The sequence below is a fragment of the Myotis daubentonii genome, chromosome 2, assembly GCF_963259705.1.
Source record: "Myotis daubentonii chromosome 2, mMyoDau2.1, whole genome shotgun sequence".
Lineage (NCBI taxonomy): Eukaryota > Metazoa > Chordata > Mammalia > Chiroptera > Vespertilionidae > Myotis > Myotis daubentonii.
The window spans coordinates 125,736,296-125,763,860 of NC_081841.1; the positions used below are offsets into that span (position 1 = coordinate 125,736,296).

At 36.8% G+C, this 27,565-nt stretch overlaps 1 protein-coding gene across 4 annotated transcripts; it reads left to right on the plus strand.

Moving 5' to 3' along the window:
* The first annotated feature begins 25 nt into the window (after positions 1 to 25).
* Positions 26 to 27,508, plus strand: ESD (esterase D). Of its 4 annotated transcripts, none has more exons than XM_059684466.1 (10): positions 40 to 141; positions 1,421 to 1,469; positions 4,092 to 4,166; positions 4,742 to 4,830; positions 11,412 to 11,510; positions 12,818 to 12,942; positions 14,434 to 14,553; positions 16,059 to 16,157; positions 18,301 to 18,468; positions 27,301 to 27,508. In XM_059684466.1, the coding sequence occupies exons 3-10, from the start codon at positions 4,099 to 4,101 to the stop codon at positions 27,379 to 27,381; spliced, it is 849 nt and encodes a 282-aa protein (XP_059540449.1). In that variant the 5' UTR covers positions 40 to 141; positions 1,421 to 1,469; positions 4,092 to 4,098; the 3' UTR covers positions 27,382 to 27,508. The 4 variants fall into 4 exon arrangements, with proteins under 4 accessions (XP_059540452.1, XP_059540449.1, XP_059540450.1 ...); XM_059684467.1 differs by lacking the exon at positions 40 to 141 and adding an exon at positions 310 to 448; XM_059684469.1 differs by lacking the exon at positions 4,742 to 4,830 and having other exon boundaries at positions 26 to 141.
* Positions 27,509 to 27,565: the final 57 nt, after the last annotated feature.

The window sequence follows — 27,565 nt, forward strand, 5'->3', positions numbered from 1 at the left end:
GGCGGGGGCGGGGGGCGGAGCCGCGGGCGGACTGGCCGAGGGGGGCGGGTTCCGGAGGGGCGGGCCCAGGCTCGGGGCCCAGCGGCCATGTTGAGGCCCCGCCTTTCGGTTCCAACCTCGGGTCCTGCCGCGCCGCCGGAGGTAAGGCTGGGTGTGCGCAGCGGGGGCTGTGCTCGGCTCTCCGGGGTCGCGGGCTGCACCGGCCACACGGCGGCGGCGGGGCGTTCGCTGAGGCCGGTGGGGCCCGCGGACGCGAGCGCCGACACTGCGGCCCCGGCCGGCTCGCTGCCCAGCCGGGCTGCAGCCGAGCTCTGGGGCGAGGACTTTGTCCAAATTCCTTGCGTTCACTGGAGTCCTCGAGTGCGTTACGGGCGCCGAGAGGCAGCCGCGTCCGCTGCAGGCCCGCACATTTTCCCGTTCCGTGGCCTCCCGCCCTGCGCCGCGTGAGGTGAGCGCACACGCGGTTATGGGGGAAACCAGCCGCGAGCAATGGTAGTCCCCGTGCCCGGTTCAGGTGCCCGGTTCGGGATGCCGGGGCCGCGTGAGGGGCGGGCGGCGCGCCGCCCGAGGGTGCGGCCCGGGAGCACGCCCCGGGGTCAGGGGACCCGCATCTCCTGAAGCACCTGCGACTCTCTGCCACTCTTGTTTGTGTTGTAAATGCCCTGTTTGAGTTCGGTGGTGGCCTTGGGTACATTCCTGATGGCGTCATCAGGAGATGGCCTCTGAGCAGACGTGGTGGGCGGTCATTTGAGGGCGTGGGGACGGCGGGAGCTGACATCTGTCTGCAGCAGAGCCAGCAGCGCGCTGAGCAACGCCCGAGTTCGCTCGTGCAGCCCGGGCACAGCCAGCGCGCATAGCCCGGGATGCTGGGGGGAGCTGTGTGTGGGCTGCTAGGAGCCAGTGCAGTGGGACACTGCGAATAACTGGGTCGACATCAGGGAGTGTGAGAGAACAGGAGCAAAAACACAAGTAGAGATCTATGGAAAACTGGAGACTCACGGCAAGAAGGAGAGAATGTGTAAAAATACAAAAAACAAATTCCTGGAGGTGGATGACATTTAGCTTCAATTAAGGGTTGACCTACAATTCTTGGCCAGACAGATCGAGGCTTTTTATCTTTCTCTGCTTTTCTAGTCCCCACTCCTATTTTCTTCACTCTCAGGATTTGACTACATCTTATACTCCAAAATTATATTTTAAAACTTTAAAAATTGTGTATTATAGTACCTTAATCCTATAAAGTAGTGGTGCTGTCTTATCAGCTGCATTTTCCATGCTACCATATCCAGGGTCAACAGTCACCTATCTAAGGAGAAGAAAATGCCTCTGTTAAGAATGATTGATTAATCTACTATACATGTCTGTATAATCTTAGTTGTGAAGTATGTCCTGTTTATAAACCACTTGTGTTTTTTTCCAGAATCATCTACCCTTTGGTACAGACAAAAGAGCAGTTAGCAATTAGACAGGTAATTTAAGTTTTATATCTTGTATGTTACTTTGAAGTTGAATGAAAAATGTAATGACTTGGTTTGAAACATTATTTCGCTCATAAAAAATTTTATGAAAAATTGCCCTAAGCGGTTTGGCTCAGTGGATAGAGCGTCGGCCTGCAGACTCAAGGGTCCCAGGTTCGATTCCAGTCAAGGACATGTATCTTAATTGTGGGCACATACCCAGTAGGGAGTGTGCAGGAGGCGGCTGATCGATGTTTCTCTCTCATCGATGTTTCTGACTCTCTTTGTCCCTCTCACTTCCTGTCTGTAAAAAATCAATAAAATATATTTTTAAAAAAATTTTTTAATGAATAATGTAAATTACCTAGTATGTCATATAATAAATCACAGTATATCTAGTTCTTAGCTTATGTCATATTTCTTACTGAACCTAACTTTTTTCTTGATATATAATTGACAGTAGTTTCTAAAATGGATGGTTAGAGAAAAAAAAATAAAGCTTTTATTTATTTTTTATTCATTTTACAAATGTAAAAAACAGTATTTTTACTTTTTCTCTGACCAAGTGGAAAGTATCTGATTTTGAATTTGAATAAAGACCAGAGGAAATAGACTATTTATAGTTTACTAAAATGAATAACAAAGTATGGAGTGATAGAAATAAAGGACAAACTAATTTTTTTTTTTTTAATTTATTGATTTCAGAGAAGAAGAAAGGGAGAGACAGAAACATCAATGATGAGAGAGAATCATTGATTGGCTGCCTCCTGCACACCCCCTACTGGGGATGGAGCCCATAACCTGTGCATGTGCCCTTGACCAGAATCGAACCCAGGACTCTTCAGTCTGCAGGCTGAGGCTCTATCCACTGAGCCAAACCATCTAGGGCAGGACAAATTAATTTTTAAAACTTTCACATAATAGGTAGTAAGAAGTTAAAATTTAATCATTCATTAATTGAACAAATAATTAGTAACTCTTATGTACTAGATACAGACTCAGTGTGCCCTTTTTTGGGGAAGCAGCAGATATAGTACCTGCTAGGTTTAAGAAAATAGGATTTCCCTGTCGAATAATTCAACACATCATTAATGCATCTATTAGTTCATTATTTAAGATAGGATCTTGAACAAGAGTAGCTGAAGTTAATATTCAAAAATAATAACATCTAGTGAGCAGTTTGTTGTTTAAGAATTTATCCTTTATAGATTAAAAGCATAAGTCGATGAATAGAAGGTGATTTCTCTATAATTGTAGTACCTTAATCCTATAACATTTTTCAATCTTAGAGTGTCTAAAACACAGAGTATTTAAAGACTATCTAGGTAGGCAGGAGAGCATAGCAGCAGAGTCTCTGATAGCTTAATTTCTGGGTCAAATTCCAGCTTTCCAATGCAAATCTGAGTATTTGGATTTATTGAGGGGATTGCTTCAAGGTAGGATTGAAACTAATCTTGTTTAGAATTTTTTTTATATATATTTTTATTGATTTCAGAGAGGAAGGGAGAGGGAGAGAGAGATAGAAACGTCCAGGATGAGAGAGAATCATGGATTGGCTGCCTCCTGCAAGTTCCCCACTGGGGATCGAGCCCACAACCCGGGCATGTGCCCTTGACCGGAATTGAACCCGGGACCTTTCAGTTTGCAGGCTGATGCTCTATCCACAGAGCCAAACCGGCTATTGCTTGTTTAGAATTTTGCAAAGACATTTTCAAAATTAGCTTTTTTAAGGTTTTTGTTACATGTTTTTGAGGAATAACCCTAGTTCTGTATCTGATCAGCATACAGAACGTTTTACTGAAAAGACCACCAAAGTGGTAATACTTGAGGGGGAGGGAATCCTTTCTTGAGAAATCCAAACCAGAGTCAGTCTGGTTCCTCTTTGCTCAGTAAGCATTTAATGATAAAGATGACTCTCCAATTTTTAGATTTATTTTTAAAAATTAATAATGTGTGGTATTTTAACATTTAAATTTAAAATTATTTATGAAAATTTAAAGGATTTGTTGGAGAGAAGAGAATTACCAAACTTCAAAATTTCCCCATGACAAGCTGTACTTTTATTTATTTATTTTTATTATTTTTTTAAAAATTTAAATTCTTTATTGTTTAAAGTATTACATAACTCTCCTTTTCCCCCCCATTGACCACTCCCAGGCCACCCCAAACCTCCAGCCCTCACCTCCACCACCCCCAACCACCCACCCTCATTTGTGTTCATTGGTTATGCTCATATGCATGCATACAAATGTTTTGATTGATCTCTCACCCACTCACCCCCACCCGCCTTCCCTCATAGGTTGGACAGTCTGTTTGATGTTTCTATTTTACTTATTTATATTCTGCCTCTTTCTATAAAGAATTTGGTGTAGTCCACACATACACAAAAACACTTGTTAATAAATTGATAATGACACACCGATGTATTAAAGTTTTTTAAAGTGGTAACAAGTAAAAATGTGTGTATGAAAGTTAGTTTCTTAATATTATTTATTAGAGAAAATTAGCATGTGAGGCAAAAGTCCAAGTGAAAAAACAGTTTTATGATTGGATAGTTTATCTGAAAACAGTTTGTTTTAAAATTTTTCAGAAACTAATTCTATAGAAATTAATGAGATTAATCTTCATTAATAGGAAAAGAATGGCATTGAAACAGATTTCCAGCAACAAATGCTTTGGGGGATTGCAGAAAGTTTTTGAACATGACAGGTAACCATTAAGAAGATGCAATTTTAGATGTCTATCATTCTTCTATCCATTTAATTCTTTAAGCCCATGAAAGGTCATTTTGCATGAATTACTTTCACATGGAAAAATATCTGTGTTTTTTTTTCAATGAAAATTATCTAGCCTTGGTAGTAGTGATTTTAATAAAATATTAGTGATAAAGAGCAAATTAAGGATGTGGTACATTTCAGTGCCCATGAGTGAACATATAATTTGATATTTTTAGAATAAATTTTTTATGAAATTTTATACATCATTTTAAAACAGAAACAGTTTTTCTTTTAATAATATTAGTGCTACATTGAGCATATTACATTTATTTTTTAAATTTATTCTGGCCAAAATGACTGTGTTGTGTGCACAGAATAGGCTCAGGTCAGTTGATAAATCACCAGCCTAAGTTGCCCCCATTCTTTAAGGGCCAAGTGCATTCCTTAAACGTTGGTGGAATCAATTACTTTGGGCATTAAATCATTTATTTTATGTTTCTGTCTGGACGAGGAGCATTGATTTTGTGTTTGTGTATATGTGTGTGTGTGTGACTGTTAAAATTGCAGTGTTGAACTGAACTGCAAAATGAAATTTGCCATCTACTTACCACCAAAGGCAGAAACTGGAAAGTGCCCTGCACTATATTGGCTGTCTGGTAAGTGTTAAGTATTTGAGTTTTAAAATGGATTTTCTTTTTAACTGGCTCATTTATTTTTACTCATTTATCTTGACTTACTAGTTTGCTTTCTGAGCCATTTATATAAGGCTTTAGGAAATTGTCATAGTCTACTCTTACTTTATCCTGAGAATAATTTCATGCCTGCTGAATTAAATTTATTTTACTTCTTCTTTGTTTTGTTTTGTTTTAATTTTACCTAAATGTTACCTGTTAAAAATTCTAGGGAGAGGAAGACTAAAAACAGTAGGACATGGTTTTCCCCAGACAATACCTGTCCCAGGGAAGACCTTGATACAATATTAAGGGACAATAGTCACCAATTTTTTTACTTGAAAGGCTGATAGATTAAATTTCATATAACCATAAAACAGCATGACTAAAAATCATAGCTAGAAATCTATGGATTTCATATAGTAACGTTTTATACACATATCACCACCCCCACAAAAATAGTAAAGCTATTTTACTAAATACAAAATCACATTTAAAAATTATTTTTTTTAATTAAATGTATTGGGGTGACATTGCTTAATAAAATTACATAGGCTTCAAGTGTATATCATCTGTATATTTATTGCATTGTGTGCCCACCCCAATGTATTTCACTCCTTTTTCAGTTAGACCAAGTTAAATTACAGAGAATGTAAAGTTCTGGACTCAATGGCAAGAGCTTAGAAAAGTTAGTTACCTAGTTAATACCTACCTACCCAAGCATTTCTTGTAGAGATTTCACCACTCACATAGAACAATATTAAGGTAAAACCAGGACATCAATGACACACTAATTTGGAACTACAGACAAGTAATTTCTTATAGTGTTGTCTGGAATATTTTAATTGGACTCCATGGATCTTTTCTGGCAACAGTTTGGAAAAATTACAAATAATAGTAATGCTTCTTAATCAGGTGAATATTAAAGACTGCAAAATGGATTTTTGAGAGAGTAAAGTTTTGCCACCAGTAGTTTTGAACCTCTGTGCTAACTTCTTTTACAAGATGTTGGCACTTCATCTATGGAAGCAAACATTACAAGGAGAGACTTAGAAACCAAATTATGGCATAGAGTGCTATCTTTGTTTCCTTGAAATTTCTTCTTATAACTTTACTTAATAAATCCTCTCTTACGTATGGTTTTATCAAGGATAACCCTACATACCAATCTTTAAAAATTAGAATGGATATTTTAAACGGTAAAAATTAAGTGCCTATCTGATTTTAACTCAACAACGCATAACTGTGAAAAAAAGCAAATGGTTTTGCTAGAAGGTTATTGGGTTTTGCCAAAAGCAGTAATAACAAAATTGCATGTTTAATTGTTTTAGAAACATAGCTAAAGATGATCTTCCAAATCATGTAAGCTATTTTATAGGCCCAGTGAAGTTATAACACGTAAGATCTCATAACGGTGAACAAGTTTTCTAATTCATGGTCCAGAGCTGTATTTAGTCCTTTCTCCTGTTATTTCTGCTTTTTGTTTCTGATACTATCAACTAAGTCAGATCTCTTGGTTAAAAGAATAATAATCTAGATCAGAAGTACCAGGTGTTGTATAATAGGTACTATAATAATAAGACCCTAAATTCCTAACTAAGATTTAAATCCATTAAGACAAAACATTGAGCTTCATGAGTATAAAAAACAGAATGTTTATTTATTTACATCAAATAATGCGATAGTTTCCATAGTGAGATGCTGAAGAACAGATATACCTTAGAAATTAAGGCTTGATTTTCTGAAAAAAGGTAAGATTAACTAGTACACTTGAGAAATAATGACAAAATAATTTTAGAAGGTTTACTTTCCAATAAATTGAAGGAAAATAATTAAAGATTACATCATCTGTTATATTTCTAAAATTAATAAACTGTAATAAAAATCCAAACATTCGAACTGAAATTCTAGAAGGTGGTCTGGATTCAGTGTATTGCATCTTTCCCAAGTCAGAGTGACCATCAAAACAGTCTTTCATGCCCTGGCCGGTTTGGCTCTGGATGGAGCGTCGGCCTGCGGAATGGAGGGTCCCAGGTTCGATTCTTGTCGGGGGCATGTGCCTTGGTTGCGGGCACATCCCCAGTGGGGGGCGTGCAGGAGGCAGCTGATCGGTGTTTCTCATCGATGTTTCTGGCTCTCTGTCCCTCTCCCTTCCTCTCTGTGAAGAATCAATAAAATATATATTTTTTAAAAAAACCAAAAAACAAACAAACCAGTCTTTCATTAGCTATGTATATATACCCAAGAGAAGTGAAAACATGTCCACACAAAAACTTGCACACAAATGTTCATGCATTATATTATACATTATAATAGCAAATAAGTGGAAACAAATCAAAGGTTCATCAATTGATGAAATTATAAATAAAATGTGGTCTATCCATATAGTAGAATATTATTCAAAAACAAAAAGTAATGAAATCCTCATAGATGCTACATATAACATGGATGAACCTTGAGAACTTTTTTAAAACATATTTATTGATTTCAGAGAGGAAGGGAGAGGGAGAGAGAGAAACATCAATGATGAGAGAGAATCATTGATTGGCTGCCTCCTGCACACCCCCTACTGGGGATTGAGCCCACAACTCAGGCATGTGCCCTTGAGTGGAATCGAACCTGGGACTCTTCAGTCTGCAGGCCGAGGCTCTATCCACTGAGCCAGACCCGCTAGGGCAAATCCATAAAGGCAGAAAATAGTATGTGGTTACCTGGGACTAAGGTTGGAAGAAATAGGAGTGACTGCTTATGGGTTTGGGGTTTCTTTTTGGGGTGATGAAAATATCCTAAAATTTTTCTAGAAGAATCCAAAGGCAACAAAATCTCAGACATATGCCGAAGCAATTTCTTCACTGATACAGCTCCTAGGGCACTTGAAACTAAAGAAAAAATGAACAAATGGGACTACATCAAAATAAAAAGCTTCTGCACAGCAAAAGAAACCATCAACAAAACAACGAGAAAACCCACTGTGTGGGAAAACATATTTGCCAATGACATATCTGATAAGGGCCTAATCTCCAAAATTTATAGGGAACTCATACAACTTAACAAAAGAAAGATAAACAATCCAATCAAAAAATGGGCAAAGGACCTAAATAGACACCTTTCAAAAGAGGACATTCAGAAAGCCAAGAGACATATGAAAACATGCTCAAAGTCACTAATCATCCGAGAGATGCAAATCAAAACAGCAATGAGGTACCATCTCACACCTGTCAGACTGGCTATCATCAACAAATCAACAAACGACAAGTGCTGGAGAGGATGTGGAGAAAAAGGAACACTTGTGCACTGCTGGTGGGAATGCAGACTGGTGCAGCCACTATGGAAGACAGTATGGAGTTTCCTTAAAAAACTGAAAATGGAACTCCCATTTGACCCTGTGATCCCACTTCTAGGAATATATCCCAAGAAACCAGAAACACCAATCAGAAAGGATATATGCACCCCTATGTTCATAGCAGCACAATTCACCATAGCTAAGATCTGGAAACAGCCTAAGTGCCCATCAGTAGATGAATGGATTAGAAAACTGTGGTACATCTACACGATGGAATACTATGCTGCTGTAAAAAGGAAGGAACTCTTACCATTTGCAACGTCATGGATGGAACTGGAGAGCATTATGCTAAGTGAAATAAGCCAGTCAATAAAGGAAAAATACCACATGATCTCACTCATTCATGGACAATAGAGACCATTATAAACTTTTGAACAATAATAGATACAGAGGCAGAGCTGCCTCAAACAGATTGTCAAACTGCAGCGGGAAGGCCGGGGAGGGTTGGGGGGCAGGAGGTAGGGGGGTAAGAGTTCAACTAAAGGACTTGTATGCATGCATATAAGCATAACCAATGGACATAAGACACTGGGGGATAGGGGAGGCTAGGGGACTGTCTAGGGTGGGGGGATAAAATGGATACATATGTAATACCCTTTGTAATACTTTAAGCAATAAAAAAAAAAAGTCTTAAAAAAAAAAAAAGGTTCCAGTACAGACTTGTAAGAAAACTCTCTAATTGTGGTAAAACTCTTAAAATACGCAATTAGAGTTTCCATAAATGATTAAAAACTTGTAAGAAACCCTTGAAATAAAAGTAAATGGATTCGTAAAAAAAAAAAAAAAAAAAGAAAGAAAATATCCTAAAATTATATAATGGTGATGATTGCATAATTATAAATGTATTAACAATCACTGAGGTAGTACACTTTAAATGGGTGAATTATATGGCATCTGAATTGTACCTTGATAAAGTTGCAAAAATACCCAGCTCTTTATATAAAATAAGTGCAGTTGATCAAGTAGATATTAAGTAGTAATCATCTCCAGACTCTTGAGAGTAATACTACTAACAGAATTATCTTCATTTCTATTATTCTAGAATTCAATCCCTACTACCTTAATAGAGGGACTTGTGTTCTAACTAGAAAAACATTTTTTCTTCTGATCTCTAAACAGATTTACGTTTCCCGAGGGCAAGGTACTATGCACTGTGTACCAGACACAATTCAAAGCTCTTCACATGTTAACACATTTAATCCTCACACTACTTTATGAAGTAAAAATAGACAATATTAATGCCCATTTTTCTTCCTTTTTTTTGTTAATCCTCACCTGAGGATATTTTTCCATTGATTTTCAGAGAGAGTGGAAGGGAGAGGGAGAGACAGAGAGAAACATCTATGTGAGAGAGATACATTGATCGGTTACCTCCTGCACACACCCCAACCAGGGCCAGGGAACCTGCAACCAAGGTACATGCCCTTGACTGGAATTGAACTCGGGACCCTACAGTTCGTGGGCCAACGCTCTGTCTACTGAGCCAAACCAGCTAGGGCCGTGGTTGGCAAACTGCGGCTCGTGTGCCACATGTGGCTCTTTGGCCCCTTGAGTGTGGCTCTTCCACAAAATACTGACTTGTGCGCATGGACCACGAAGTTTCAATCACACTGTACGTGCTCGCCCGCACGTGGTATTTTGTGGAAGAGCCACACTCAAGGGGCCAAAGAGCCACATGTGGCTCGCCAGCTGCAGTTTGCCAACCACTGGGCTAGGGCTTATGCCCATTTTTTAAATGAAAGAACTGACACTCAGAATATTTGACTTACTTTCCTGATTTTGTTTAGCAAATAAGTGGTTGAGTGACATAGAGAACACAGATCCTATCTGAAATCCAAAGCCCCTGCTTTCTACAGGATTATCCTTCCTCCTTTGAGTACATTTATGTTAAGGTCAGCAAAATCGTTGACCCTTTATCTGTATTTGGAGCAGTTCTTCACCATGATATGGCTTTCATATCTCTGGAAGATGTGCTACAAAGGAACATGGTGGATAGAAAGGATCTTGTTCTCTTGCCATGACTAGTGACAGTTTGTATATCCTAATGGTTTATTTAACCATAAACTTCCATAACACTATCTAATGTTACTTGCAGTTTTATGTTATAAAGTATGTATGTCCTAATGGTTTACTTAACCATGAACTTCCATAACAATTTATCCAATGATATTGTAACTTTATATGACCTTCACAGGACAGCTATGGGAGCATTTAACCTAAGACAGATCTTAGAGTAATACTGTTATGAATTTTATGAAAAGGGTAACTTTAGCATCTTTTTTAGAATTATTTCTAAAAAATTATTAATTTAGCCAATCTTGATTAGGCAATCATTTCATAAGTCTGTACTGCTATTAGGGGATAAATAGAAATTATAAAAGTGTTCTGTAGTTACTCATATTGCATCATGCATATCAGTAAGCTTTCACAGTGCTAATTATCAGGTGTAGTGGGATATTTATCATTGGCTACTGGAAAAGGGCTGTTGGGTTAAGTGCTTTTGGACTCAGGCATCTATTGCCAGTTCATTCTTGGCCATTCTCACATTTTGGCCAGTCTTATCAGACTCGCATAACAAGAGAAGTAAATCATCTCTTCTATCACATAACTGAAAAGCTTAGAGGTAGGAAAAGTAGCAGAAACAATTGTAAGAATGGGCTTAAACTCAGTTTAAAGAAGGTATATGATAGCCATTACCCTCTTCTTAGTACATTGAGGAATACCAAAATGATTAGGCTGAATTTTGTTGCTGTGAACTACTTGTATATAAAAATATTAAGTTATTTGTATTATGATTACCATAGTATTTTCTCACTGTGAATATTTATATTTTGATGAAATAGTAACATATTTCATTAGCATGTTTGATAACGTTGCACTGGGGTTGTTATAATGCTGGTTTTATGTGCCATATTGCTATTCTACAGCTTGAAAATTTCTAAATTCCAAAATGCATCTGATCCTAAAGATTTTAGTGATTGAAACTTTGGTGGGTGACTTTCAAAGAACAGCTAAGGGAGCATTTAACCCTAACTCAGATATTAGATTAATACTGTTATAAATTTTATAAGAAGGGGAACTTGAAGCATCTTCTTTAGAATTATTTCTTTAAACAAATTTTTTTCATAATACCATATGAGATTCTTTTTCTATATTATAAAAATATTAAAGCTTATAAATCACTTGCAATATAGCATGAGATAACAGTATTTTTGATCTTCAGGTTTAACTTGCACAGAACAGAATTTTATATCAAAATCTGGTTATCATCAGGCTGCCTCAGAACATGGCCTTGTTGTCATTGCTCCAGATACCAGCCCTCGTAAGTGTTCTTGTTCCTGAGTACTTTGTAAATAATATAAATATTTAAGACTAAATTATAAGTGGGACATTATATACCACACACTATAAAATTAATTTCATATTTTTGCTATATCTCTGTTAATCTTCCAAAAGACACCATGACTCTAAAATACCATGTTATATACATTTTGTATTATATAGGTAAACTGTCTTGTCATATAATAATTGTCTTTTCTCATCCCTATTAGTTATCAAATAATCATACAGTTTAAAAAGGATTAGTCCTAATATAAATGACTAGAATGTTTACATTAGAGATTATTAAACATTGTGCAGCTTAATCCATCAGATAGTTAAAACTTCTTTTGTGACCCTGGAAGTCTCAGGAAATGGAATTTAAATGCCAGCTGAAACTATCTGAAAGTTAAATGGCTGACCTTGGGAAGTAGTTCGTTTCCTTTCACAGGCTATATCACACAAAAGCAAGACATGTCTCACTAGAAATGTAATAAATTTAATTCAACATAGCATCAAAAATATAAAATGCCTAGGCATAAACTTTAAAACTATGAAGATTTATTTTTTTAAATGATAAAATTTGCTAAAGATCATAAATGAAAACCTTAATAAATGGAAATTTGTCATGTTTCTGGAAGGGTAAACTGAATATTACAAAGAGGCCATTTCCTTCGAGTTACTCTACCTATTACTCTAATTCTATTAAAAATTTTCATGATTGGCTTTTTAGCTATAAGTAAATATATAAAATAAATCGTAATAAATTAAAAGGAATACAAGAAAATCCCAATGAGGCATGGGTAAATAGGGGAAACACGATGGAATGATTCCAAAGTATATGAGGAGACACTCTGAGTTTATGATAATAAGTTGAACGCAAGCATTTGTCTCTTGTCACTTCTAAGACCACAGTGATAAAGAGAATTATAGGAAGTGTCGGTTAAGGGCAAGGGTCATCAGAGAAGGAATCTCAGCACATTTTTGAAATATAAAAGAGGATGTAAGCCCTTTGACAGGTAAAACTGAGTGAGGAAGTGTAGGTGGGGAACTTCATCATCAAAGCCAAGTGGCTTATGTTGGCAGTGAATACCCTAACCTGGAAGGGCATTCTTTCTCTCACCTCATTGGCTAGAACATGGCCTCACTCAAGAGGGTCAGGAAGTATGTGCCCCAAAAGGCAAAGAAGAGAGGCCCACAATACTTGCTAATAGCTTTAAAGCAAATGAACGTTCAGATTCATTTAAAACTGTGCAATTAAACATGGACCATTAATACAGAGTAGATGAAACCACAAGTTTTCCTTGATAGGTGGCTGCAATATTAAAGGAGAAGATGAGAGCTGGGACTTTGGCACTGGCGCTGGGTTTTATGTGGATGCCACTGAACATCCTTGGAAAACTAACTACAGAATGTACTCTTATGTGACGGAGGAGGTAATTTTATTTATATTGTAATTATTAATCCATGATGGACAAAACACTTGATTTTGGACACAAAATCCTTATAGTCCTGAGAATTTTAAACTAGAATATGGTATTGTTGAATCTGCTTTATACAAATTTATTATCTTAGTGAAAGTTCTAAGGTTTACTAGTATCATCATTTTATTTGCTGCCATTTAAATTAATAATAAATACAATTTTACAGAGTTTAGTAATTATATTGATATCTGTGTGTACTGCCCAGGTTACACAAAGAAAACAGTTTATGAAAATTTTTTTTATTTCTCTAACAGCTGGTTCATTCAGACATTTTATAGTGATTAATGAAGGCTTAGTTATTAAGGATAAGTAGTAAAGCATTACTTTTATTAATATTTATGTTCAGATTATGCATTTTTCTAAATTTTATGATTTTAATTGTTAATATATGTTGTCCTATCTAATAAAAGAGTAACATGCAAATTGACCATCACTCCAACACACAAGATGGCCACCCCCATGTGGTCAAAGATGGCCTGCAGGGGAGGGCAGTTGGGCGTGACCAGACCTGCAGGGGAGGGCAGTCGGGGGCGACCAGGCCTGCAGGGGAGGGCAGTTGGGGGGGACCAGGCCTGCAGGGGAGGGCAGTTGGGGGGGACCAGGCCTGCAGGGGAGGGCAGTTAGGGGCAATCGGGCTGGCAGGGGAGCAGTTAGGCATCAATCAGGCTGGCAGGGGAGTGGTTAGGGGGCAATCAGGCAGGCAGGCAGGTGAGCGGATGGGAGCCAACAGTCCTGGATTGTGAGAGGGATCCCAGATTGGAGAGGGTGCAGGCTGGGCTGAGGGACACACACCCCCCCTCCCCCCCGGTGCATGAATTTCTTGCACCGAGCCTCTAGTGTTATAAAAGCTCAGAAACAATAACATGAAAGTCACCCATTATCCTATCCAAATAATGGCTGTGTTTGGTATATTCCACATTTTTTTGGTATGACTAGTTTTTCTATAATTGTAAAACATTTTTTTATCTTACTCTTTTTTTTAATTTAAAAAAAATAATTTTCAATATTTATTGATAACATACTTTTAATAATTTCTGTCATATGCCATAATTAGTTTTGTCCTAATGTAGGATATTTATGGTTACATTTTTTTTTTAGCATAATAAATATTATTACATTGATTGTCTTTTTGTATAATTCTTTTCCCTTAAGGAGCTTTCCCTTAGAATAGATTCCAAACAATGGAATTACTAGGTCAAAGGTTTAGGACATTTTAAAGGTCCTTTATGCATCTTCTTAAAGTTCGTTTCTGAGGAAGATATGTCATATATTCTCCAGTGATATATTAATTACCATTGTCTACCTGAGATTTAAAAAAAAAAAACTTTACTAATTCATACCATTGTAAGACTGTGATTTAGAACTATTGATTGTGTAATTATTTTATATAACTGGAAAAGATTGAACTTTCTCATATCTTTTGTCACACTATTAAATCTTTAGCTTCCTCAACTCATAAATGCCAATTTTCCAGTGGACCCCCAAAGGATGTCTATTTTTGGCCACTCCATGGGAGGCCATGGAGCTCTGATTTGTGCTTTAAAGAATCCTGGAAAATACAAAGTAAGGTTACCTAAGCTAGTGACAAATATCTCTCTTGGATAATATAATATTAGGAACTTTCAAAGATTGAAGTTAGGATATTATTATAGTACTGTCACTAAACTTTTCTAGAAGTGTTGGGAATTACAAGAGGTTGTAGGGGAGGAGTATTAATTTTGACCACACAATGTATGCTACATATTCAGAAGCATAAGAATTCAATCACAGTGGTTTCTTGTGGGTTTACTAGAAGTATTAAAAAATTGTATCATATTTTATTGCTTCAATTCAAACTATAGTTTTCTAGGCATTTTCTTTTCTAAAGGTTGTTCTTGATTAATATTATATCATGTACTTATATTTTTACCAAGAATATTTTTGTAAAGTTGATTTAGGTTTTTTGAGAGAGAAGTTATTCATGATTTGTAAAAATGTAAGCATTCTCTATTCTTAATGCCTCTGATGAAAATTGGAATGCAGCTTGATTGAAAAATATTACTCTCAGCCTTCCTATTTATTTATTTGAAGCTTTACTTTTTTGTTGTTTGTTTAAGCCAAATTGGAATAACCACTGTATGTAGAATGCTATACTGTGCAGCACAGCATACCATAGTATGGAAAAAGGAAATCTTGAAGCAATGATCATCTTAAGATTGCTTCTGTCTTTAGAATCACAAGACTATTAGAGACCTCATGATATGTTTAATCCATTTCCTTCCTTTAGGAAGAACTTAATCATTTATGTGTGCCACTGAGAAATGAAAATATTTCTCATAGCAGTTTCTTGCTTTAGTACCAAATATTTTCCTTTTGGTAAGCTTTATAAAGTTGAATTTATTCATGTCATGCCAGAAAATAAGGGTTTTATTTTTCTTTTTTTGTGCATAAGGCAATCAAATTTACTGTGTTTGAGGGAGAAAATCAAATTTGGTTGAATTTTTTTGTCCTTTAAAAAAAGCTAGTAGACATGGATAAACATAACATTGACAAACACTCTGAAACTCAGTGATTCTATCTTTGCATTTTTATCCAGTGAAAACCACCTTGCACAGAACACAAAATTATATTATTTAATGGCATTGTTCAGGGCTTTTTTGGCACTGTTTAAGAGAAATAATGTGTCTCAGATTTAATAATGTGTTCAGAAACATGGGCATAAACTGTTTCATATTACTACACATTAATTTTAAGCAAGGAAAGGAGTAGAAACCTAATATACTAGTAAACTTCCATTGTGCGTTACTTAATTGAAAATGTAATGTATCACTTTGTATTATTTTAGCACCTGTAGTTTATTAGCTCTCTTAATAGAATACACAAAGGATGTATTATGGAGAGATCTTACAATCTAAGCTCATAATACTAGTACAGCAAAAGGAAAATTGTTCACAGGGGTTATCATGGCAAGTCAAGAGTTATAAGCAAGTTGCAAAAAAAAGTTCTGAGTTTTTAAGCAAGTTTCAAATATCTATTCATATTTGATTTAGCAACATGTAACTTGTTTTTAAATTTCTTTGTTTCTAAAGTCTGTGTCAGCATTTGCTCCAATTTGCAATCCAGTGCTTTGTCCTTGGGGCAAAAAAGCCTTTAATGGATATTTGGGAGCAGATCAAAGTAAATGGAAGGTGGGTACCAGATGTCTATCTCAATACTCATTCTAAAGTTTTCAAATTTTTTAAAAAGCTGTACATAGATATTGTGTAATGTACATTTATGAGAATATTCCCAACAGCAAGATTGCTTTTTCAAGCATAGGAGCAAATGCTTCAATATGAAAATAAAAATAGTTCTTTCTCCTGAGACTCATTTACTCTTGTGTAGAAATGAGCCATTTGCAGACTCCACCCAGACTTTGAATATTTTACAAATGAACTCATCATGGGCCTGTTAAACAAGTAGAAAATACTTGAGTGCTTTCAAGGTCATTTACATGTGGACCCCTATTTTAAGATTGATCTTTGAAAGTCTAATAAACTGGAGAGTCAATTCTTTGCTCATTAGATTAGAATATTCTTTGGTTTTGTTTAAATTTTTGTTGTATTGGAAGAGTGTTGAAAATTATTAATTTAGGTGCTTTGAGACCTGACAATGTGCTTACACCAGTACTTTGAATCCTCGCCAAGTGCACAGTCTGTGCAGAGTTTGAGATCTTATGTCAGGAGGGTGATGACCCCTTTCCTCTCCACAGGGTACTTATGGTCTGATAAAAGAGCTGGGTGGAAAACCAGCTAATTAGGAGGAGGGATGAGGTAGAGGCACAGTAACCTTTATGGAATCTATGTAATTTTTCTCCAAGTGGCAGTAGATTTTATCTTAATTATGCTGTGTTTAGGCTATTATTTAATTTATTATTGTAATGAGGAGGCCATGCAGAATTATTAAATCATAGAACTACTTGGACTTTATAGGTCACTTTCCACTTCTTCCTTTCAACACATTGCAGACAGATCACGAGAGTTCTCGTGTTTTCATATTACACAGTGTTTTACAAAGTATCATACTTTAAAAAGATATTAGCTTATAAGAACATGTAATAAATAACTTCAAAATGCAATGAGTATTTAATTTTAAGGCGTGCCTTTAACATTTATGTAAAAGGTTTTTTATATTCATTCAATAGAAACTTATCTGGCCACTGGGTAAAGCTAGCAATAAACTACTGGTTCGCAATTTAAGATTAAAGAAAGTAAGTCTTTTTAAGCATGATACTTTAGAACAGGGGCAGGGAACCTTTTTCTGCCAAGGGCCATTAGGTTATTTGTAACATCATTTGTGGGCCATACAAAATTAATCAACTTAAAATTAGCTTGCTGTCTTTGGTCAAACATTTAATGAACTCACCCCTAATGCCTGGGCAGGGCCAGATCAAATGATTTCTCAGGCCTTATATGGCCCGAAGGCTAGACATTCCCCACCCCTGCTTTAGAAGGAGAAATATTTTTATTTTTGTTTTTCTTGATCAATGCATAAAAGTTGTGGTCACTAAATAGATATGAATAATCAAGAATATTTAAAGGTGGATGCTAAAATATAAAATTGTAACTAGTAGCAGCTCCTTAATTTTGAGTTGTTAATATTCAGATTATTCACGATTTCATGAAAATTCTTGGAGATAGCAGATCTTTTGTGCTGTACAACAGATAGCAAAAGGTAGGGCTGAATGTATTTATGTCTGGAATTAGAGCTAAAAGGAAGAGACAAAAAATAGGCTTATTTATTTGAAATAGAGATGAAAATTCTTGGAGATAGCAGATCTTTTGTGCTGTTCAACAGATAGCAAAAGGTAAGGCTGAATGTATTTATGTCTGGAATTAGAGCTAAAAGGAAGAGACAAAAAAATAGACTTATTTATTTGAAATAGAGAAGATTTGGAAATAGAAAAAGATAATGGAATTTGAAGAAAGTTAATTTGTGAAGGGATTTACAAAGGAAAAAAGTTAAGGCTTTTGTTTTTGTTGTTTTTTGTTTGTTTTTTGAGTTTAGAGGTGATTAAGAACCTTAAAAGTTTAGAAGAAAAAAGGTTTACTCCATAGAATGCTTGAGATATAGGATTCTTATAACTGGTATCTGTCTGCTTCAAAGTAGGGAAGAGCCTATCATTGGGAAAGAATTCTGAAAACTTTATAAATTAAGCCAACTTAAAAGCATATTTCCAATTTAATCAGCCTTAGAGTTTAAATGGCGTTAAATTTCTATTTGGTTTTAGTATAGTATATTCTAAAAAATATATTTCTGGGCACTTATTTTTTAATATTTTTCTTTTCATAGGCTTATGATGCTACTCATCTTGTGAAGTCCTTTCCAGGTTCTCAGCTTGACATACTAATTGATCAAGGAAAAGATGACCAGTTTCTTTCAGATGGACAGTTACTACCTGATAACTTCATAGCTGCCTGTACAGAAAAGAAAATCCCTGTTGTTTTTAGGTTACAAGAGGCAAGTATTAGGAAATCTTAGCTTATTCTAAGTATTAAAAAACAGGATTCCAAGTACTTTTTAAATTTTATTTTAGAATTTGAAATGCTACCTGTAGTAAGATATTTTTTAATTATAATAAGATACTTAAAAGCCTTTTTATTAAGTTAGTGATATGTAAGACAAAAATTCATAGAAATAAGAAAGCTTTTGGAGGTGAAAAGTATTTACAGTTTTATTTTCTACTGTAAAAACAGTAAATAACAAGAAGCTTAAATACTTGCATGGTACTTAATCATCAACATTACTGGATATATCTTTCTTTATACATGAAGCTATTGTAGTAGAATAAAAAGGGCAAGCTTCCACCTTATTTTATGTACACTTCTTAGCCCCAAATGCTTTATATTGTTTGTCTGAAATACACATGTACACTTTATATTGTGCTACTTAGTATTTCTAGTTGTTTAAGAATAATTTCTAAGTTTCAGTTGGTTTGCAAGTTTTCCTTGATTAAAATACTTTTGACTATTTACTAGTCACCTAACTCTATGTTAATATAGTTGTAATTAAAGAAATTCTTCTTTTATTTTCTAAAATATTTATTCATCAGCTTTGGAATATAATATGAACAAAAACCTTTTTTTCAGAATGAAAAGTGAACACTGAAAATTATACATGATTGTGATTTCTAAAAATATTTTCATTCATGTTTAAGGGTAATGTTTCAGGTACATTGATCTACAATTTAATTATAATGATTAATGTTCAAATAAATCTAGATCAATGTGTAATGTGGTGCATTGCAGTTTATGAAATGTTTTCACAGCATTAGCTTATTTTATCTTTATGAGACCAAATGAGAGACCATTCCTATTCTGTCCATCTATTTCTTTTATTTGTTTTTCAATTTTTAAAATTATGGTAAAATAACATACATAAATACCATATCATCTTAGCTATTTTTAAGTGTACAGTTCAGTGGTATTCAATACATTCATAATGTTGTACAGTCATCACTATCATCCATCTCCATAACTCTTTTCATCTTGTAAATTGAAACTCTATACCTATTAAACACTAGCTCTCTATCCCCACGCCCTAGACATTGGCAACCATCATTCTACTTTCTGTCTCTGATTTTGACTATTATAAGTATCTTACATAAGTGGAATCATACAGTATTTGTCTTTTTGTGACTGGCTTATTTCATTTAATGTTCTCAAGGTCCATTCATGTTGTACCATGTGTCAGAAATTCCTGCCGTTTTAAGGCAGAATAATTTCCATTGTATGTATAGACCACATTTTGCTTATCCATTCATGTGTCAAGAGGATTGATGACAGTTGATTACTTTTTCATTTTAGCTCTTATGAATAATACTGCTAATAACATGTGTGAAAAATATCTCTTCAAGACCCTGCTTTCAGTTCTTTTGGATATATACCCAGAAGTAGAATTGCTGCATCATATGGAAATTCTATTTTAATTTATTGAGGAACCTCCATACATACTTGCCAACACATCTTTTTTTTTTTTTTCTTTTTTTGGTAGTAGCCATCCTAATGGATGTGAGGTTATATCTTTTTGATTTGTATTTCCTTAATGATTAGTGATGTTGAGCATCTTATCATGTACTTAATTGGCCATTTGTATAACTTTGGAGAAATATCTGTTCAAGTCCTTTGCCCATTTTCAAATTAGGTTGCTTTTTGTTTTTGAGTTTTAAAAGTTCTCTATTCTGAATATTACAACCTTACAAAGTACATGACTTGCAAATATTTTTCTCCCATTCTGTGGGTTGCCTTTTTACTCTGTTAATAGTGTATTTTGATGCATAAAATTTTTGATGTTCATAAAGTCAGATTTGACTATTTTTTCTTCTGTTGCCTGTGCCCTTAGGTCTCATATCCAAGAAATCATTGCCAGGTCCAATGTCATGGAGCTTCTGTCCTATGTTTTCTTCTAAGAGCTTTACAGTTTTAGAACTTAAATTTGGGTACTTCATTCATTTTTAGCTAACTTTTGTATATAGTATTAGGTAAGGATCCAACTTTTTTCTTTTGCATGTAGATATCTAGTTTTCCCAGCACAATTTGTTTAAAAGACTGTCCTTTTGCCATTGAATGATTTTGGCACTCTTGTCAAAAATCACTTAAGTATACATGCAAATGTTTATTTCTAGACTCTGTTCTGTTCTGTTGGTCTATAGGTGTCTGTCTTTATACCATTATCACACTGTTTTGATTACTGTAGCTTTATAATAAATTTTGAAATCAGGATGCGTGAGTTCTCTAGCTTTGTTCTTCTTTTTCAAGGTTGTTTTGGCTTTTCTGAATTCTTTGAGATTTCATATAAATTTAGGTTGACATTTCCCATTCTGAAAAAAAGTGTTACTGAGATTTTGATAGGGATCACACTGTATTTGTAGATTGCTATTGACATCTTAACAGTATTAAGTCTTCCAATCCATGAACATGGGATGTGTTTCCGTTTTTTTGTGTCTCCTTTCATTTCTTCAAGGTTTTGTAGTTTTCATTGTAAAAGTCTTTCACTTCTTTTGTTAATTCCTAAGAATTTTATTTTGGATACTATTGTGAATGAAATAGTTTTCATAATTTTCTTTTCAGATTATTCATTGTTAATGTATAGACATGCAACTGATCTTTTTTGTGTGTTGACTTTGTATCCTGCCATTTTGCTGAATTCATTTATTAGCTCTAATAGTTTATTTTTGAAATATTTAGGGTTTTCCACATGTAAGATTATATCATCTGGGAACAGAGATCATTTCATCTCTCCTTTTATAATTTGGGTGCCTTTTATTTCTTTTTGTTACCTAATTGCTCTAGCTAGAACTTCCAGACTTTGTTGAATAGAAGTGGCAAAAGTGAGCATCCTCGTCTTGTTCCTGATCTTAGAGGAAAAGCTGTCAGTATTTCACTATTAAGTATTATGTTTGCTGTGGGTTTTCATATATGGCTCCAGTCCATTTGTTTTACAAATGAGGAGACAGGCTCAGAAAAGTAATTCTAAATTGCACTGCTGTGAACATAGGGGTGCATAAGTTCTTTCTGATGAGTGTTTCAATTTTCTTAGGATATATTCCTAGAAATGGGATCACTGGGTCAAATGCGAGTTCCATTTTTAACTTTTTGAGGAAACTCCAAACTGTTTTCCATAATGGCTGCACCAGTCTGCATTTCTACCACCAGTGTACTAGGGTTTCGTTTTCTCCACATCCTCGCCAGCACTTATCATTTGTTGATTTGTTGATGATATGTAAGGGTCTTGTTTTCTTACTCATTTAGCCACTGTATGTCTTTTGATTGAAGCATTTAATCAATTTGCACTTAAAGTAATTGTTGGTATGTTGTTATTGCCATTTTATTCATATTTTGTATCTTTTTTTTTCTTCTTAAAGAATACCCTTTAGCATTTCATGTAATACTAAGTTTGGTGGTGATGAACTCCTTTAGCTTTTTCTTGTCTAGGAAGCTCTTCATCTGTCTTTCAATTCTGAATGATAGTCTTGTTGGGTACAGTAATCTTGGTTGTAAGTCCTTGCTTTTTTCATCACTGTGAATATTTCATGTCAATCCCTTCTGGTCTACAAAGTTTCTGTTGAGAAATCAGTTGAGTCTCATGGGAGCTTCCTTGTGGGTAACTAACTGCCTTTCTCTTGGTGCTTTTAAAATTCTCTCTTTGTCTTTAATCTTTGGCATTTTAATTATGATGTGTTTTTGTGTGGGCTTCTTTGGGTTCATTTTGTTTGGGATTCTCTGTGTTTCCTGGACTTGTATATCTATTTCCTTCATGAGGTTAGAGAGTTTTCTGTCATTATTTTTTTCAAATAGGTTTTCAATTCTTTGCTGTCTCTCCTCTTTTTCCAGCATCCCCATGATGCAAATGTTATGCGTAATATTATCCCAGAGGTTCCTTACATTATTCTCATTTTTATGGATTCTTTTTTTTCTTCATTTTTTTAAAAATATATTTTTAATGACTTCAGAGAGGAAGGGAGAGGGAGAGATAGAAACATCAATGATGAGAAAGAAACCCCAAACAAGGGGTTGCCTCCTGTATGCCCCACACTGGGGATCAAGCCCCCAACCCAAATATGTATCCTGACAGGGAATTGAACTGTGACCTCCTGGTTCATAGGTCGACACTCAACCACTGAGCCACACTGGCCGGGCTCTTTTTTTTTTTTTTTTTTAATTAAATCTTTATTGTTCAGATTATTACATTTGTTCCTCTTTTTTTTCCCCCCATAACTCCCCTCCTTCCAGTTCCCGCCCCACCCTCCGCCCTCACTCCCCACCCACTGTCCTCATCCATAGGTGCACGATTTTTGTCCAGTCTCTTCCCACATCTCCCACACCCCTTTCCCCCCCAAGAATAGTCAGTCCATTCCCTTTCTATGTCCCTGATTCTATTATAATCAACAGTTCATTCTGTTCATCAGATTATTAATTCACTTGATTCTTAGATTCACTTGTTGATAGATGCATATTTGTTGTTCATAATGTGTATCTTTACCTTTTTCTTCCTCTTCCTCTTCTTAAAGGATACCTTTCAGCATTTCATATAATCCTGGTTTGGTGGTGATGAACTCCTTTAGCTTTTCCTTATCTGTGAAGCTCTTTATCTGACCTTCAATTCTGAATGATAGCTTTGCTGGATAAAGTAATCTTGGTTGTAGGTTCTTGGTATTCATCACTTTGAATATTTCTTGCCACTCCCTTCTGGCCTGCAAAGTTTCTGTTGAGAAATCAGCTGATAGTCGTATGGGTATTCCCTTGTAGGTAACTGAGTTTCTTTCTCTTGCTGTTTTTAAGATTCTCTCTTTATCTTTTGCTCTTGGCATTTTAATTATGATGTGTCTTGGTGTGGTCCTCTTTGGATTCCTTTTGTTTGGGGTTCTCCGCGCTTCTTGGACCTGTAAGTCCATTTCTTTCACCAGGTGGGGGAAGTTTTCTGTCATTATTTCTTCAAATAGGTTTTCAATATCTTGCTCTCTCTCACCTTCTGGCACGCCTATAATTCTGATGTTGGTACGCTTAAAGCTGTCCCAGAGGCTCCTTACACTATCCTCGCATTTTTGGATTCTTTTTTCATTTTGCTTTTCCGGTTGGATGTTTTTTGCTTCCTCGCATTTCAAATCATTGACTTGATTCTTGCGCTCCTCTGGTCTGCTGTCGGGCGTCTGTATAATATTCGTTATTTCAGTCCGTGTATGCTTAATTTCTCGTTGGTTCCCCAATATAAGATCGAGGGTCTTATTAGTTTTCGTGTAGATCTCATTAAGTTTATCGACAGCTTCTAAACAGTTCTTGAGAGACCTTAAAAGTGTGGTTCTGAACTCTATATCTTCCATTGACAATTTTGTCCTGTTTCTTTGTCTCCGCATTTTGTTATGCTTCCTTGGTGTACCCCCTAGTGGTCTTTGTTCGAAGTCTTATAGTTAAATCTTGATTGTTGTAGCTAATTCCAGGGAGGGTTTGACCTCCAGGCCAAGTGGCTATGAGACTCAGCTGTGTCAGCAGTGAGAGAACTTCTGTCCTCTACGGAGGTGCTAATCTAGCCTTTGCCTGAGGCTATCCGGCAAATGCCTCTGTGCAGGGCTTGGACGGGGCGGGTCGCACAGGATCAACAGGGTGGGCCAGAGAGAGCAGTTATGGCGGCTCTCAGTCCTGTCCCCAGGGGCTCTGCCTCTCTGAGTCCCAGCACCCGCTGCAAAGCTCGGAGAGAAAGCTGCACTGGCTCTGACCGAAGCCAGACAGTCCCGCTTCTCCCGTTTGAGTCTGGGTCCCTAAAGACTCGCCCGGATCTGGTGTTCAGAGTCTGCGACTCCCTCCCGATTGAAAACAACAACCGCGCCCTCCGCCGCCAGCCCGCTCCGCGCACTCCGCACCTCAGAATTTGACTTCACCACTGCGCCTCCTCTGAGTGTCCGTGTGCGTTTCTCTTTCCTCCTAGTTGTAGGACTTCCACTCAGCCAGCGTTCCTGTGGTTCTGGGTGATGTCCGTTCCGTGTTTTAGTTTCACTTTTGAAGTAGTTGTTCAAAGCAGCAAACTCCGGCGTTAACCTATGCCGCCATCTTGGTTCTCCCTCTTTTTTCTTTTTGCTGTTATGATTGGGTGTTTTTCTGCTACCCTAGCTTCCAAATAGCTGATTTGGTCCTCTGCTTTATCTAATTTACTGTTGATTCCCTCTAATTTATTCATTTTATTTATTATATTCTTAATTTCTGACTGGTTATATATTATATATCTCCATTTTTATGTTTTTTATCTCTTCATTAAAATTCTCACTGAGCTAATCTACATTTCCCCTAAGTTTACTGAGCATGCTTATAACCAGTATTTTGATCTCTGCATCTGGTAGATTGCTTGTCTCCATTTTGTTTAGTTCTTTTTCTGGAGTTTTGTTTTGTTCTTTTATTTGGGACATGTTTCTTTGTGTCCTCATTTTGGCTGCCTCCCTGTGTTTGTTTCCATGTATTATGCAGAACTGCTATGCCTCCCTGGTTTGGTAGAGGCCATATGCAGTAGGTGTCCTGTACTATCCAGGGGCATATCCTCCTCCCCTGGCACTCAAGCCAGGTCCTTCAGGTGCACCACCCCCTTCCACCACCCCATTGTGGGCTGTGTGCACCCTCCTGTTGTAGTTGAGCCTTGATTGCTGTTGGCATGTCAGTGGGAGGGATTGACACCCAGGCTAATCAGCTGTGAGGACTGGTTGGGACTATAGCAGAGGATCTGCTATGTAGGAATTGACCCTATGGAGCAGGACTCACTTCAGCAGGACTCTGGTGCCCATCAAGTAACCCCCTTGGGAGTGTTACTGGTGGAGGTGGTTGGGTGGTGCTCTGGTGTGATCTGAAGCCAGATGTGCTGGCTCTGAGCCTCCTAGGAGATGCAGGCCACTGCCTCTGTCCTTCCCAGGGCCACCCAGCATGAGTTACTAAGCGATCCATAGATAGCTACTATTTATCCTGGTCTTGGAGGTGCCTGGAAGAGGCTAGGCTGGGAACCGAGGCTAACTGCCACTAGTGCCAGGCTTGGGACCACTTAGCTATGGTATGGGGCATGCTGAGGCCAGATGCTGCTTGTTTGGGGTTTGTGAACCTTTGAGAGATTTTTAGGAAAGTTCACAGCATGAGCCAAGACAGGTTGTTTTTATCGAAGAGCCACTGGAAGCCACTTGGGTGGGTCCAAAAGTTAGGTGGGGCAGAGTCTCAAGGAATCACCCATTGGGGTTGGAGGGGAGACTCAGCTATGGCTCTTGCCTGCTCCTGCAGAGGAGGACTCAGCAAGGTAACTGTGGCCTCTGTTAGCACTTTTGTCAGGGAGAAAGCTGCCCCTCCAGCCTTCTGAAGCCTGATTATTTAGTTCCTCATATATTCCTGGTGCCTTTTGAGATGCTGACCCAGAGCTGTATCTCAGAGCAAGTGAATCAGAGTAAGTTCATGCAGGCCCTTTAATAGGAATGCCTTGGGCTCCAGCAGCCCTCTGTCTTACTCATCCATAATCCCCACTGGATTTTACAGCCAGAAGTTATGGGGAGTTCTCTTCTGGCACTGAAACTCTGCACTGGTGGTCCTGGTGTGGAGCCAGGACCCCGCACTCTGCAGGGGAACTTCAGAGATATCCCTCCTGATTTTTATCCGCTACACAGTGGTATGAGACCTGCCTGTCCTTGTCTCTGCCTCACCCACTAGTCTTGACTACTGTAAATCCTTAGTTATAAGACTTCAGTTCAGCTAGGCTTCAAGCAGTTCTCAATGATGGTTGCTCTGTAGTTTAATTGTAATTTTATGTGGTTGTGGAAGGATGCGAGTACCACATTTACCTATACTGTCATCTCGACTGGAAGCCAAGTCTGAGGAAGGATTGCCTTTCCATTTAACCTATATCAATGGTTTTAATTGACTGGATAGATTGATACTTGTTTCAACTCAACTGCCTGGCACATTACATTTTCTCTTTGTTTTATAGTAGTAGTTTTCAAAGGAACTCATTAACTTTTTACCCAGTTTGATTTATTGCTAAAGATTTCAAAGTTTAATGAATTATTCCTTTTTCCTTAAGAAGAGATATGATATGCTTTTAATGTGTAGCTGGAATTATTAACAAGATTTATGATGACTGTTTGGCTTCCCAAATAGTAATCAATCATTTGGGTATTTTCATGTTCTTTCTCTATATTGTTTATGCTCATTTTGTATTTTAACATTCCCTCTCCTATCCTTCGTTAGTGCACTTCTTTTGTGAATTGAAACTTCTTACCCGTGTTTCTAAGTTCTCTAAATTCTGATTCTTGTAGTCCTTGCTTTACTCTGTACATGTAATTAATGTGTTATTTCTTCTCTTTGCATATAAATGGCAACATCTAGAAACAAGGCTATGCAGAATGTTTAATTTTTCTTCATATTTTTAAGATATATTTTTATTGATTTCAGGCAGGAAGGGAGAGAAAGAGATAGAAACATCAATGATGAGGAAGAATCATTGATTGGCTGCCTCCTGCACGCCCCCTACTGAGATGGAGCCTGCAACCCAGGCACATGCCCTGACCAGGAATCGAATCATGACCTCCTGGTTCATAGGTTGACAGGGAACCACTTAGCTACACCAGCCAGGCTTTCTTCATATTTTTGCCACTCTTTTAATTTTCCATGAAAATGTTAAAGTACAGTGTAAGCTTGATTCTGATTATAAACCTGCCTCATATTATAATATTTTGGCTATTTATAAGCAAATTGATATGAGAGATTTAATGTCCCTAATATCAGTGTTCCTGAATGGTGGATAAATGTCTTATCATCTCTCTATTTTGTCTTCTAGGGTTATGATCATAGCTACTACTTCATTGCTACCTTTATTACTGATCACATCAGACATCATGCAAAATACCTGAATGTTTAAAAAACTTCATATACGAGAATCTCTTCAGGATTATAAAAATTATAACTAATTGCAGGGAAATAAGATTTCAAAACATTGTATTTCATTCTATAGTTGAATCACCTTCTGAATAAATATATGAAACCTTCTGGTTTTAAAAGTTATTTACCTGTGTTCACATGGGAAATTCATAATACATTATAGT